Here is a 15,375-nt window from a genome sequence, read left to right as displayed (position 1 = left end):
AGTTTTGTTTCCCATGCATGGTAAAGATAGACAGAAAGCAGAGGAGAGAGAGAACTGTGACAGTATTATTATGTAAAAGTCAATCTCTCTCTCATTTGGTCACAGTATACAGTAAGCGCAGTTTCAGTTGCTTGGATATTTGTCCACTTGGGTATTCGGGCACCTCAGGCGTCCTTTAAAAAGAAACACCCATGGGAGTTCAGACATCAGTGGGTTATTTTGTCGGCACTTTCATGGTTGTCAAGTGTCCTTGAGTTTGAAGAGGATTTGCTACATTATTTTTATGGCGTTTCTGTTTCATTCAACTGCGTACAGTAGAGGGAAGATAGTAGGAAGAGAGGAGGTTCTCATGCGACATAAGTTGTGGAACAGATTTGAAACGATCACACTGCATGATGTGCACTTTTGCCCCACCAAGATATCTCTGAAGAAGCCATTTTTAAAAGAAAACATCACATAATTGAAATGTAGAGCAGGTGCGTTTCCTCTTGTGGCCCTTTTTTGGCTGGTTGCTCTGATAAAACATGAAGAAAACCATGGGGAACATGGGATAGCAGCACACCAAAAATCCAGAAAACAGCAAGACTTGGTCTCACTTTACCATTTTTATATTTTGGCTTCATCAGGCTAACACGTTTCGGCATTCAGCCTTCAGCCTCTGATGAAGGCTTTATGCCGAAACGCGTTTTCTGGATTTTTGCATCGCCGCTGGTTCTCGAATCTTAATGGAAGGGGTTTTTCTGAAGTGGGAGTCGGCCATACCATCAAGGCTGGACAACAGAGGGGTGTTCTCGGGTTGCAGGGCCAAACCATCATGGTTATGAACTGGGGAGGTATTCTGAAGTCGATTGGGCTGTACCATCTCCAATCCAAAATCATTTAGGGCTGAACCATTACGGATCCGAGGAGTTCATCCATCACAGATCCAAGGTTCTTAGAAGAAGGCGCAAGGTTGCTCCATCTAGACTGTAGACTGAATCCATGTTTAAAAGGGATCTGGACTGTACCACGATGACTGTGGATCAGAGGAGTGCTGTGACCAGTCATAGGGCACGGATCAAATGGGTTTTACCATCATGGTTGTGAATCAGAGGGTTCTCAAAAGTCATAGGGTTGTACCATGGTGGATTGGAGGGTGTTGTTAGAAGTCGTAGGGTCGTACCATCATGGCGGTGGAGCGGGGGGGCGTGGCTAGAAGTCGTAGGGTCGTACCATCATGGCGGTGGAGCGGAGGGAGTAGCTGGGGCCTCTGAAGTGGTGCCACTTGATGCCGTTGAGCTTCCGGATGTTGTGGCCGACGGTGTAGTAGATACCGTTCAGGTTGGAGAGACCGCAGGCATCGAACCACCAACCTGACGGAGAGAGAGAGAGAGAGGGAGGGAGAGAGAGAGAGAGAGAGAGAGAGGGAGGGAGGGAGGGAGAGAGAGAGAGAGAGAGAGAGAGAAATGGGGAGGCACATGTACAGAGAGAGGAGAGAGTGGGAATGAGAAAGTGAGAAAAAGAGAAAGAGTGAGTACCATGGTCAAAGTGTGACATGTTGCTATAGTTACAGTTATAGTTTTACTGTCGTTTTTCCTTCAGTAATTCCTCCTCTCCTCTCCTCTCCTTCTCTCCTCTCCTCTCCTCTCCTCTCTCCTCTCAGACTAAATTCTCTCACTCTCAGCAGATCTTCATTGTTTTGAATGGATGGGATTCCCTTCCAAATATAATTAGATCCACATTGCAGCTCAGATGACACAGATGATACAGCAGATCACCTCTCATTACCAACACTTCTATTGAACTTGGCTCAAACATTCTTTCTCTCTCTCTCTCTCTTTCTCTCATTGTATTTCTAAATCTGTTTTCCTTCTCTCTCTCTCTCTCTCTCTCTCTCTCTCTCCCTATCATTGTCTCTCTCTTTCTCACACTCTCTCTCTCTTTGTCTTACTCACTCTTTCTGTGTTTCTCTCTCTGTCAATTCAATTCAATCAGCTGTACTGGCAAGTGCAATTCAGTATATATTGCCAAGGCTTTGGTAGTAATCAATAAAAATTAATATTGATAATGATGACAAAAAAATCTAATAAAACCAAAAGAAACAATTATTACGATGTTAATAACAATACTGTATGTAAAATATTTATCTTTCTCTCTCTGTCACTTTAGCTCGTTCTCTCACTCGTTCCCTCACTATCTTTGTCTCTCTGTCTTTAGCCTTGTTTCTCTCTTTCATCCTCTCTTTCCCTTCCCTCACTCTCCTCTTTCTATCTCTTTCTCTCATTTTCTTCATCTCTTCCTTTCACTCTTTCTATATCTCTATATTTCTTTCGCTCTTTGTCTCCTTGTCTGTCTGCTTCTCTCTCTCTCCCTTTCTCTTTTTCTCCCTCTCTCTCTTACTTTACTCTTGATCTTTCACTTCAATTCAGTGAGCTTTTATTGGCATGACATACATGTGAACATATTGCCAAAGCATACAACAACAAAACAACAAATGTAGGACAAAATAATAAATAGTATAAATTAAAAACAGATCAAAGTCTTCTTTACATCAAATATATTGCTTTCTCTCTCTTTCTTCAATCAAATGCTCTCTCTGTGACTCTCTTTCTCTCTCCTTATTTCTGTTTGTATCTCTCTCTCTCTCTTTCCCTCACCCAATCTCTCTCTTTTTCCCTTTGTCCCTCTGTTTCTTTGTCTCTTACTCCCTCACTTTCTTTCTCTCTCTCTCTCATTCTCTGATTCTCTCTTTATCTCACTCGTTCTTTCTTTCCCGCTCTCGTTCTCTCTTTTCCTTTGATTTTAAATGACGGCACCAACAGTAAGACTTGGATGTTTTCCTCAGAGAGGTTGAAGTTGTGCCGGAGCGATTAAGTTAAACGGCGATCAGAACCAATCGAGAGGAGAGCTAAAGAGCTGTTTGTCTTGGCACAGCGTGACGCAGGGTGAAGCACGGGGAAACATACAGAGGAGCGAACTGATGGGTGACACAGAGATGTTTAAAGACCGCGCTATTTGAGAAATCCACCACTTATTTTGATTCTCAACCATGTAATGCTGTGCGTATTTTTGGAATCGTGACTCTGTGTTAAGTTTAGGGTGGTCAGTGTGATTTATGACAGGAAGATATTGTTTAAAGAGTATTTAAGACGTCTCATTTAATTTCGACTTTCCTCTGTGGAAATACCGTTGTCATTTTTCTGGTTCCACCCAGTGAAACCACTGATTTCCTTGAGAAGCCTGTTTTTGACACGTCTGTTAATTAGATACTCACTAAGTTTATCTTACTTTGTCTTTGCAGAGAGAGAACATTTCCAAATCAGAAATAACTTTAATTATATTTGCTTTTACCATGAGTTTGACCTGGAAGATGGTACAATCCATGATAACATAATATAACATAACATAACATAACATAACATAACATAAAAGACTGCAACGCAATGCAATAAAACGCAACACAATGCAACTGAACATAACTGATTCTAAGTGGACCGTAATGTAAAGGAATGGAATCAAACGGAACCACAAAAGAACAGAACAGACTAAAACAGACCAGATCTAATCAGACCAGAAAAGAACAGAAAAGACCAGAATGGATCAGAACAGACCAGAACAGATTAGAACAGAAAAGACCAGACCAGACCAGTCTGGACCGGACCAGACCGGGACAGTGTTTACCTCCAGTGAGCATCAGCGCACACTTGCAGTGGTCACAGTTGTCGTTGTCCTGGTCCCGGGTGCTGAAGCCGGTCCCATGGGTGACCAGGCTGCTCTGCTTCCCCGCTGTGCCACTGTAACCCCTCAGATACAACCTGGGGACGAGAGAGAGATGGAGGGATAGAGAGAGAGAGAGAGATGGAGGGAGAGAGAGAGAGAGAGAGAGAGAGAGAGAGAGACTGATGGATTAACTGATTAATTAATTGATTGATATAATGACTGGTAAACTATTTCTTATCATCATTATTTTTGTCATTCAGATTGCTGGACACACATCAGATGTGTGTGTGTGTGTGTGTGTGTATTGTAGTTACCTGTACTGCTGTCTCTCACTGGCCAGTGTGAAGCGGTCGTACTGGGAGAAGGCGGTGTTTCCCTCCCAGTCCCTCAGATCCACTCTGAGGGAGTACTGGCCCTGACTGGTCAGCTGGTGAACCGCCTCATTACCCATCCAGTGTTCTCCTGACACGTCCCCGAAGCCCTGGAGGACGGGGGGAGGGGGGGGGGGGGGGGGGGGGGGGGGTAGATAGGTAGATGAACACATTTATTTTTACTTTATGTTTTAACCTTTATTTATCCAGGCAAAATTGACTGAGCACACAGGCTCTTTTGCAGCAACACCCTGCTTCACATTCATTCAGTTACACACATGCAGACATGGGATCCATTGGTGGTTAAAGGAAAAGGATAAGTTTTTGGCAGATTGTCCCATTGGTCAACTTAGTTCTCAGTCGCTTTGGTACATTTCTTAGATCAGAATTAAAATTCTCAAAACTACTTGTTCAACCTCCACATCATCTAGTCACTTGTGCACATCATAAAAGCAATTTCTCATTCTTTTGAACAACTTGCAAATGCTTTGGCACATTGATGCAAATGATTATGTACAATTGTCTGCTGTTTCCTACATTATCAATTGCTCATGTCATGTTGATCAAAATGTATTATACTGGTTCTCTGTTGGATAGTCTTACCCCCCAAAACATCTAGGCATTAGTTCATTGCATAAGTCATTACATGCAAAATGGTTGAACCAGTTGTCATAATCTGTCAAGCATATTTTCTATACATTTCTATTAGACTTTTTTTGTAAATGTGTCTTGAATTGATGAATTACTCTCAGGTGAATCTTGACTTTCACTAAAGAAGGGGAATGTGTGAAGCGTAAGATCAACCAATGATCAATCGGTTCTCTAAAATAGCTCAGAGGTGCATCTCATGAACCTTCAATTGGCAGCAGATACAGACAGAGCACAACACAACACAGTGTTACAAGACAGGAACATCAGGAGGTGTAGAAAGACTGCACTACTGTAACTCCCATACAGCGCTGCATGTACAGTTCTGCCTAAGGGGTGTTTCCTATGTTTACATTTCTAGTTTTGTATTTTTTTCCTTTGTGCTATGCAGTGCTGTGAAACAGTCTTGTCTTTTTCTTTTCTGTATCGCAATGACATGGTCTGTCAACAAATTACAGTACAAACAGTAAAAGCATAAATGTGAATCCTGTCCAATCTCTTGCAATCAATCTCCCACATACAGTAATGTGTAACTTCGTACTGTTGAAATTGATATATGCCATACAGAAAAAGTGCAGCCTTGTGCATTTTCAATCATTGTCATCAAAACCTTAGCCATAGTTTACATCAGAAAATACTTACAGAGTCACTGTTATATTGACAACATGGCTAAGCATTTTGACTATCTTGTTTGTAAACAATGACACAAGGACTTGTCATTCTGATGGCACTGACATGTTCATTGACATAAATATTTACTTTTGAGAGATAGACTAAGGATTTTGAGCAAGTTACGGGCTTTTGCAGGTAATCCATTGTGTGGTGCTGTTTGTACGAATTGTTTCGAGAAATGCACTTACTGTTTTGCAAATGTTAAGGATGATTCGAGAAATGTACCAAAGCGACTGAGAAAAACTGTAAGTGATGAGAACATAGACACTAAAATCATCCATGTGTCCCTGGTAGATTGTTTGCTCCGGTGCTCTATGCTAACAGTTTAGCATACACTATGTTAATCGATGGAATCTCAAAAGTGAGAAAATGAGAACTTGCAGCAGCTCTAAAGCTGAATGGTAAGTACAATTAACACCCAAATATCTTACATTTCACCTGAAATACCACAATGTTTCAACAAAATCAAAGGAATTAAAACTGAACTTTAGCTTGGTGTTAGTCTTTGGTTAGTAGATAGATAGATAGATAGATAGACAGATAGATAGATAGATAGATAGATAGATAGATAGATAGATAGACCCTCAGAAAATGACAGATAAAACTATCATATTAGAACAAAATGAAAGATTTGGCTCTGAGGCTTTAGACAACCAGATATGGTTAATGTGTCCCTGAGCCTCAGTCAGTCTACACACTGACAGGTTTCCAGTATCAAACCTGCCATCCAGCCAGATTTAGCTTCCCATCGATCACTCTGTGGCTGACTGAGAGAAACGTACCAGCTTGTACTCCCTCCAGCTCCTCTGGAAGTCCACACTGCCGTTCACTCTGCGCTGGAAGACCGTCCAGCCTCCGCCGCTGGTCTCCATGTCACAGTACACCTGCAGGGAAAAACAGTCTTAAGGAAAATCCTGACATTTTGTATTCTAGTCTGTTATTTTCCCACAGTCAGTGTGGGGGAATAGTCCATTTTGGCATCAAAATCAACTGAAATTTGTTTTGAACCATTGTTTTGAATCTAATGAGTAATTTTATCAGTTGAATCAAATGTGTTCTTATTCTTATGACACAAAATCATAATAATAAACATTTCCAAAAAACGCATATTAGCTGTTATTCAGAAACTTAATGAATTTAAGTTGAAGCCCTAAATAAAACAACAAATGCTTTAGTGGCACTAAACTTATTTACAGTGTAAGATAGCAACAGACTATGTTAACATGTGCAGGGTCAGTCATGTTTCCTGAACATGATACGAACTGAAAAGCTCATTACTAAAATGCTATATATACATTTTGGGAGAAAAAATACTACTTCATCATTCAGTATCTCTAAAATATATAGAGAGCCTAGTCTGTAAAAGTATCTTCATTTTGTCAGCCGAGGACTTCACTTACCTAATAATACCTAATAAAATAAAATATACCATAATTTATTTTAATTCGGTGCTATTAATCATTTTGTAAGCGTAGGTGTCACTCTTTGAAATTGTGGATACTCTTCATTTACAGCTAGGTGAAACACTTCATTTCACCAAAGCTGCTGTATCAGTTTCAGACTGCTGTACCTTTAGTGAGGAGTCAGCTACAGTATAGGTAGCTTTGCTGACTCAGGTGTAAAACTGAGTTAATGATCCAAATTGCTCCACAGCTGTAGCAGTGGAGTCACTGCCAACAGACAGAGACTGCTATTGTAAAGGAGAACAGAGTGACTTACATGTTAAAGCAGAACGATCATTTTCAACCTGGACTCGGCCTATTTTCCTGTGTTTTTCCATCATACCGATCGATTCTGATCAAAATCTTGTCAATCGCTTCACTATAGAGCTTACATCTTGCTTGCCTGGGTGCATGGCTCCAATACAATCCTATGGGCCAATGGACTCTCCACAAATCAACCCCAAAAGCATACAAAGCATGTCTGTTTCAACACTTTGATATTTCACTCTGTAATGAGACATGTCGGTAAAAAGATGTAAATGGAAATGATCTAAAGTCAGGACATGTACAGTTTTGATGCTTCCTTGGCCATTGCCTCAGCACTTCCTTGTTTACTTTTTGCCTGTCTGCATGCACCGCTGTGTAAAATTCTGCAAATAGTGGAAATTGTCAGGTGTCAATATGTTGAAAAAAAGACATGTTTTGGGTGCTTTTCAGGTTGTTTTTCAGAGGATCCATTGGTCCTGTAGGACTGCATTGGCAATCATGATGTAAGTAGCTCTATAGTGAAGCAGTTAATCGATCAGTATGATGGAGAATGATGGGAAACAGGATCCAGGTGGGAAATGGTTAAGTTTTCTTCACCTGTATTGGCTCGGTCATGTTGCCGATGTAGATGTGGTACAGGCCGCTGAAAGAGTGGCCCGACTTGTAGGCGTCGGCACAGTCCTTCCACCTCTGGTTCTTAGGAGGTGACCCTACACACACACACACACACACACACACACACACACCAAACACACCCACATGCAAGAAGACAAACACATACTCAGAAACAGGAATAAACTGTGATAGCTCTTCTTTTCCATTATTCTAGTCACACTTTTGTTTGCATGTGCTTGCCCATACATGCACATGAGTGTGTGTGTGTGTGTGTGTGTGTGTATGTGTGTGTGTGTGTGTGTGTGTGTTTCCATATCTATATACATGTGTGTGTGTGTGTGTATGTATGCATCTATGCTTGTGTGTCTTGAAGAGGTGAAAGAGGGAAACACACACACACAATATGAGAAAGAAAGAGAAAGAGAGTATAGCATGACTTTGCACGGGCCCACATTGTACGTGTGTGTGCGTGTGTGTGTGTGTGTGTGCGTGTGTGTGTGTGTGTGTACCTGTAGTACTGGCCACCATGTTAATGAGTGTGTGGACAGACTCCATGAGCTGGGCCTGCTGCCTCTGCAGAGCGGTGTTGTTGCTGCTGGCGACTCTCAGCTGCCTCTCCAGAGACTCGATGGCTGCCATCTGAGTCCGGACTACAGACTGCAGGAACAGGATTACACACATTAAAACACTGTTTACTCTCACTCTGCACTTAGTATATGTATTTATATTGTTCTGAATTACATGCATGGTAATCAAATTATTACTGTCTTCCATCTCCTATGGTGGTGTTTGCCATTTTACTTAACAATTACATACTTTAACATTTACATACTACTTAATTGTGTGTAGAAAGTCCACCACTCATCCCGCTGAGTCTTTGATAAGGTGCTGGAGAACCAGTCAAATCCACAGTAAAATAGATCTTTGCAACTTTCAATTATTAGTCTTGAGACTGAAAGCTTCACCTAATAAATGTAAATTGCATGGATCTAAGTGTGCAGAACATACTGATCCATACTGATTAATTCACTTATACATTCTCCTATGAATAATTTAACCTTTCATAAGTTAGAGTACACGACTAATGATACTAAGATTATTGGACACCATAAGCAGACGTCTGTCAGAGGCAATGCTTTCCTAAATTGTGTACAAATGTTTTTACTGTTGTACCTGCAGTCTGTTCTTCTCCTCTTTCATGTCCTCCAGCTCTCCTCTCTGCTGAGACTCCAGCACCTGAACTTTACTCTCCAAACGACTGACAGACAGAGAGAGAGAGAGAGAGAGAGAGAGAGAGAGAGAGAGAGAGAGAGAGAGAGAGAGGAGGGTGGAAAAAGGAGAGAGAAAAAAAGATACAACTTTTTACATTAGATTGATTAGATGAATTCATCCATTCCACTCTTTGAGTACACAAATAGGAGTTACATTTGATATTATATATATACTGTATATAATATAAGTTAGTTTTTTTCAATAGATTCATCCATTTCCCTCTGAATACAAATGTAAAAACAATTTAACACTATTGAAAAACAGCTGTTGATGATGTACCTTGCATTTCTGGGTGCATTCTGTTGTTTGCCGGTGCATTTTTATTATTCCTGTGGATAACTGGCTTTTTGTAATTTGAACAACTAGGCACGGCACCACAGCATTGTTCTCGCTCCACTCTCACTTTCTCTTGACTGGAATAATTTACTACGTTATCACTATCGCTCTCTCCACCTGCATGTGTACAGCACAGAGAACCCCCTTTTTCAGGGGGTTGCGGAAAGTCATTCTGGGAAACGTAGGAAATCACTGATTGAAGTAGAAGTAGACGAGGCAGGTTGAGGGGAAGTTGGTACACCAAAAAAGTAAATTGCAACACTTCATCACAGACTGATGATGTCTAACAGTGAGTATCTGAGGGTGGACCTTTCCGACTTCTATCCTCTTAATGATGGTTTAACAGGAACGCTGGGTGAGCTGCAAGAGGGAGGACTCCAACCCAAACAATTTGTACAACAAATCTGTCCATAATGGACCAGAGGCTGTAACTCCTAAGTTCCTCCCTCCTGTTAGAGAAGAAACAAAGATTAATAGCCCAACCATCGCTCTTCCTGCCTGTACAGACTGCAGTCCACTTTATCTGTGTGGCTCAACTAGCAGAGCAGCTGCTGAAAATAGACTCAAGCCAAGGTTGGATCAACAAACTAGGAGCCAAATAAAAGAAACCTGTTGAGAGAGTGGCAGAGGCTTCAGAGGGAGAGATGGGACTCTGAAACCGTCTGACGGCCGGTTCACACTTGCTTTCCAGGGAGGGAGACTAGGTTTGTTCATATTTAACAAAGGCAGTAGCAGGGAGGGAAGGCCTATCTTTTCCTCAAATATTCCCTAAAATAAGTCAATGTGTGTTTAATCATTTGTATTAAGCAGAGAGATGGCATCATCACACCATTGCAAACTACCACCTTGGTGCTTTCATTTTCATTTATTTATTCATTTTAATCATCGATGTTATGTTAAATAAAATATGGGTAAACTGTGACTGGTTGTTGATCATCATAAGGCAAATATGTAAGTAAATAAGTAAAATGTATTTATATAGCACCTTTACAACCATAACAAGGTGCTGTACAAGAAAAGAGAAAACAGAGATGATAATAAAATACAGAAAAACAAAAAACAAGACACACAAAGACAAATGGACAGAACAATACATTACAAAAAATAACATAGTATTCAAACCAAAAACAATTATATTTTCTGAAAAGTATTACAGTAACTATCTTTATATAACACCAATTTGATAGTACTCAACATGTTGTATACTAAGAATTTACCTCATAGATATTAATATCAGCCTTAAAAGATGGGTAAACAGTCTTCCACAAAAAAATAGGTAGTTAACTTTAGGTGGGATTACCCTCCACACATTAGTACATTCAGGACCAGAGATCTACCTCAGAGAGTATATTCATTTCCTCAATAGCTTCTAACCAAAATGTACAATCTGAAATCCATTTTTTTCTGAGTGTGTCTTGACAAAAGTAGAAATTAGCTTTTCATCATTCTCAGGTGTCAAGCTGTATCATGTTGCTGTTTTACACCTATGAGTGATGTTATTTTCCCCCAGCAGGTGAGACTGTGGCCATATTAGGAGCAGAAACACATGATCAGCTCCTGGTTCTGATCACTTCAGCATGCTGACCTCCATATGAACAAGGCAACATAAATCCTGTCTGTTCCCACTGAGCACGACTCCTAATGCAGAGTGATGGGGAGCCGCTGATCCTAATGGTGCTGCGGTTTATACAGTGTGTGTGGAGGGGTGTGTGTGTGTGTGTGTGTGTGTACTCACGTGTGTATTTCCATGTGTATTCATCATCTTGAGCATGCATGTGGCCCACTGACTGTACAGTGTGTGTGTGTGTGTGCATGTGTGTGTGTGTGTCCCTGTATGTACAAATTCAGGGTATCTGCAGGTTTTCAGAGCCAAATTTAAGACTTTTTGAAAGATAATTCTGGCCATGGTGAATGTTAAGCTCTCTCTCCCTTATTCTCTCCCTCTCCTAATTCCTGTTTTTTGTTTTTTTTTGTGGTAGATAGAGAGATTCTGTAGCCTAGATGTCCTCTATTTTACCTTAAATTGCTTACATTTATCAGTTTTGAAGCAGGTCTTGTAGTGGATAAGAAACAAGCTTTTTAATTATCCTTTAAGACCTTTTTAATGCTTCCTGGAACTGGATTTAAGAGCAATTTGAAAAACAAAAATAAAAGAAACAAAGCTGGCAAAACCAGCCTGTTTCTGATTGAACAATGAAATGAAAGATCTGAAACTATAAAAAGTCAGTATAATAAAAAGGAAACTAAAAAGGAAATTAATTGTTACGGGACATGAAGTCCAACTGTGTTTAGTAAAGCATGTTTTGCATATTGTACTACTAACCCAATTCTGTATTAATCTAAGACGGCGGATATGTAGCGCAAAGAAAGCTGTCAGTGTATGGTGAAAACATAAGACCACTAATAACTGGATTTAAGACATTTTATTACTTTTTAAAGTCATGAATTGAGATAATTTGAGACTTTTTCAAACTTTGTAAAGACCCATGTACACTCTGAGTATGTCTCCCTGTACATGCATGTACTGTAGGTACAGCAGTGTAACCGCTGCTGCACCCATTTAACCAAACTGAAGCCGCAGAACCGCAGAAGTGAACTGGTAGCCTTCGTCCTCCTGTCTGGAAGGAATAACCCAAACCTCAACACAGTCTTCTGGTTTCATCAAGACCGCTGATGAGAAATACATCTGACCTGCTTTCACTGTGTGGGCTCAAACTGTTTTACAACTGACTTTGAGGTTAGCTAGTTCTCTTGCATGGTTTCAATGCAAGGACTAACCACAGGCAAGAATGAATTTGTTTTTAATGTTGTTTGGTAATGTAGGTTAAAGCTGCACTAGGTGGTAATTTTATATAAGAATCCGCCTGTCTTATCAGACCAAATCACAAAGTGGAGCTGCAACAGAGAAGAGCGTCTCATCCCACTGATTGAGATGCTGTAGATTTGATATATTTGATATATAAATTCTGGTGTCGGGTACATATATGACGTAATCGACCTACAAACTGTCTCGTAAACAGCAGCACTTACTCTGCGCACGCTCTTTGTGCCAGAAAAAAGAAAGAAAGAGGAGTGCTGGAGAGAGATGGAGGTAAGTTATGAAGCCACGATGATGTTATGTTGTTTTTTAGTTTCCACCTATTCTGCCTCGACTTGTCTTTATATACTGTATATCTCACACTCACTGTGCACGCTTACACACACACACACACACACACACACACACAGATGAAAACATGTACATTTGCAGACTTGCATGTTCACACACATGCATGAACACACACAAACACACACCGGCATGCCAGAATTCTGCTGAAGACTATTTCTCTCTCTCTCTCTCTCTCTCTCTCTCTCTCTCTCTCTCTCTCTCTCTCTCTCTCTCTCTCTCTCTCTCATACACACACACAATTTACTCTCCTCTCTCATTCACTTTCTCCCACTCTCTCGCTCCCTCTCACACACACACAAACATACACACAGACTGAAACATCTATTCTCTGTCTCAATCACTGTCACACACACACACACACACACACACACACACACACACACACAAACACAAACACACGGTCTGGTCTCCTTCATTCCCTCTCTCTCTCTCCATCTCTCTCTCACACACACCCTACCCTCTTATTCATTTTCTCTTGCACGAACCCACCCACCCACACACACACTCTCTCAAACACTCTCTGTTTGCATTATATCTGTTACTGTAAACAGAGAATACGCTAGATAATGACTCCACATGTTTCACCGCGCAGCGCTCCGTCCAAGTTCACCTCACTATGAAAAATAGTGAAAATATTGTGATTCCAAATATTGTTGTGTCTCGCAGCAACAGCTGTGGACGTATTTCCATCATCTGTAACCACTGCTTGTATTTCAAATAATCTCACTGTCAAGTTGTGAAATCACTGATAAGGCACTTCAGGGGTTTTTTTCTCCACAGAGGGCGAACTCATTTTTAGGTCAGAGGCTTTTAACAAAATGTGTTTTCAGCATTCATCTGTCTCAGGGGGCAATCGAAGAAATATGTATAACCGCTATTAAGGCTGATTGTGGACTCTTATTGGTGATAAACAGAGCTGTAGTCAAGACCACCTTAGTCGAGTCCGAGTCAATTCCAAGACCAGATCCAGTCCAGTTCGAGTGCAAAGGGAGTCGAGACCGAATTACTGTAAGACCAAGACCAGAGCAAATCAAGTCCAAGACTAAGACAATAAACAGGGTGCATGTCTTTCCAAATGTAAAAATTTAGCTTAAGGAGTTTGTTAAGGATCAGTAGAGATGTAGATCTACCTGCTGCATATCAGGACTAAACCCTCCAACATCCAACAGATCGATGCAGAGGATTTTGACAAATCAGCGCATAAAGTTTGAGGATCATTACATACATGGGTTTCCAAAGCTGAAAAACCTTAAAGTGTTTGTAGTTCGGAGGAGAAAATTAACCAAGACTGAGACTGGATTTGACTGCAACTGCCCTGACCATAAAGTGCGAACCACCACGGTATTATTTTCTGAAAAGTATTAATTTATGGCTTAAAAAGATTATATTGTCATGTAACTACTTGCCACTTACTACTATGTCTCTAATGAATTTACATCATACCATTTATTTTCGCTGAAAAACTATAACTATTTCACAGTTAAAAAGAAGGGTGTGGCGAGGTCGAGCGTTGGTCAGGAGCAATGATGTAGTGGAAGATCAAAATATGGATATGGGTAAACTACGACCTCCAGTCAGTGATTATTACACAGCACACGACCACCAATATGAAAAAAAAAATCTATTTTAATTTCAGAAGGGCATTAATTTATGCTTTTCCGTTAAAAGACTCCATCCTCTTATCACTTACATCAATTTTGCATCACTTACTATAATGTATAGAGTGAATTTTTGTGATTCTGTGCAGATTTACAAGAACCTAAAAATGTGGATAAACTCTATTCTGGGTAACAAGAGTGATAGAGAGTTTCACCTGAACCCCATCAGCCCCATTCTCCTGCATTATATACTGTATATTCCCTACAGAGGACAGAGAGGACCAAAAACTGAGCTGAGCCATAGGAGTGCTGACTGTGATTGCGAAAGCGACAGGAAATTAAAACTGTAATTTGGTCATCTGCGCTCTCTGTTGCTACAGTGGGTAAACGTAGTGTAGCTGGGTTTTCTCTCCACTACAGACCTGGACTGGAGTTCCTTTTCCATTCTGAGCTGTGCATCAGGACTTTTACACTAGATAAAAATAGTACACAGGTACCTGAAATGCATTACACTGGGAATCAGTCAGCATGATTTCTGTTTTTCTGCAGTGAACGACATACCAGATAATGAAGGAATAAATAAATAGTCTGGGAATGATCTTGTGAGATGGAGAAGTAGTAGATAAGACAAATACATGGAAATACATGAAAAGAGATAAGACAAACAAAGGCTAGAGAGAGAAGTAGAAAGGAGTGTTTCTCTACCTGTTCTTGTCTCTCAGCTGGCTGATCTCGGACGTCTGCAGCAGCAGCTCCTTCTCCAGCTTGTTGGTGGACAGAGAATTCTCCAGAAGCTGGATCTCGATCCTCGACGTCTGGTTCAGCACCTGGTAGAGGAAAACACATGAAACCACAGGTGCTGTCAGTCCGCTTTCAATTCAACTGATTACGGTCTTGACTCAGTCTCACCCGTGACGCCTCAGAGTACAAACCTTTTCAACTTTTGAGTTTGTTGCATGTTGTTGACCAACATCAGTGGAGGTTTTTAAACGTGATATTTGCATACTGCGTTGGTAACTGCAGCATGGAGAAACAACTTGCTGCTGCCGTGGCTTTTTCTAAGTTATTTGACATCTTGAAACATGTCTACCGAGACGGCAACAAAAGGCACCAGCTTGGGGGGATTGGTGGTGCCTAAGTGGGAGTCTCTGGTATGTACAAATGAAAATGCAAGTAGTTAAGTTTGCAGTTTGATGGTTTGGTTTTTGACTACAAGTAGAAGGAATGTGATGATTTGGTATAGCGCTGTGAGGCTGTGATGGCCCTCAACACAGGGGGCGATGCTT

General features: G+C 40.8%; 1 protein-coding gene across 1 annotated transcript in view; it reads right to left on the bottom strand.

Moving 5' to 3' along the window:
- Nucleotides 1-1,191: 1,191 nt before the first annotated feature.
- Nucleotides 1,192-15,375, bottom strand: part of angpt4 (angiopoietin 4) — a 60,821-nt gene continuing 46,637 nt past the window's right edge. The window contains exons 3-10 of the mRNA XM_071903578.2: nucleotides 14,795-14,916; nucleotides 8,888-8,972; nucleotides 8,224-8,371; nucleotides 7,697-7,809; nucleotides 6,173-6,274; nucleotides 4,014-4,180; nucleotides 3,661-3,794; nucleotides 1,192-1,352 (exon numbers count right to left, since the gene is read on the bottom strand). Coding sequence (XP_071759679.1) covers nucleotides 1,192-1,352; nucleotides 3,661-3,794; nucleotides 4,014-4,180; nucleotides 6,173-6,274; nucleotides 7,697-7,809; nucleotides 8,224-8,371; nucleotides 8,888-8,972; nucleotides 14,795-14,916 — 1,032 coding nt within the window. The remainder of the gene's footprint in view (nucleotides 1,353-3,660; nucleotides 3,795-4,013; nucleotides 4,181-6,172; nucleotides 6,275-7,696; nucleotides 7,810-8,223; nucleotides 8,372-8,887; nucleotides 8,973-14,794; nucleotides 14,917-15,375) is intronic.

Source organism: Centroberyx gerrardi, chromosome 5, assembly GCF_048128805.1.
Source record: "Centroberyx gerrardi isolate f3 chromosome 5, fCenGer3.hap1.cur.20231027, whole genome shotgun sequence".
Taxonomy (NCBI): domain Eukaryota; kingdom Metazoa; phylum Chordata; class Actinopteri; order Beryciformes; family Berycidae; genus Centroberyx; species Centroberyx gerrardi.
The sequence above is the reverse complement of the archived record's forward strand: the minus strand, read 5'-3'. Positions and strand labels throughout refer to the sequence as shown.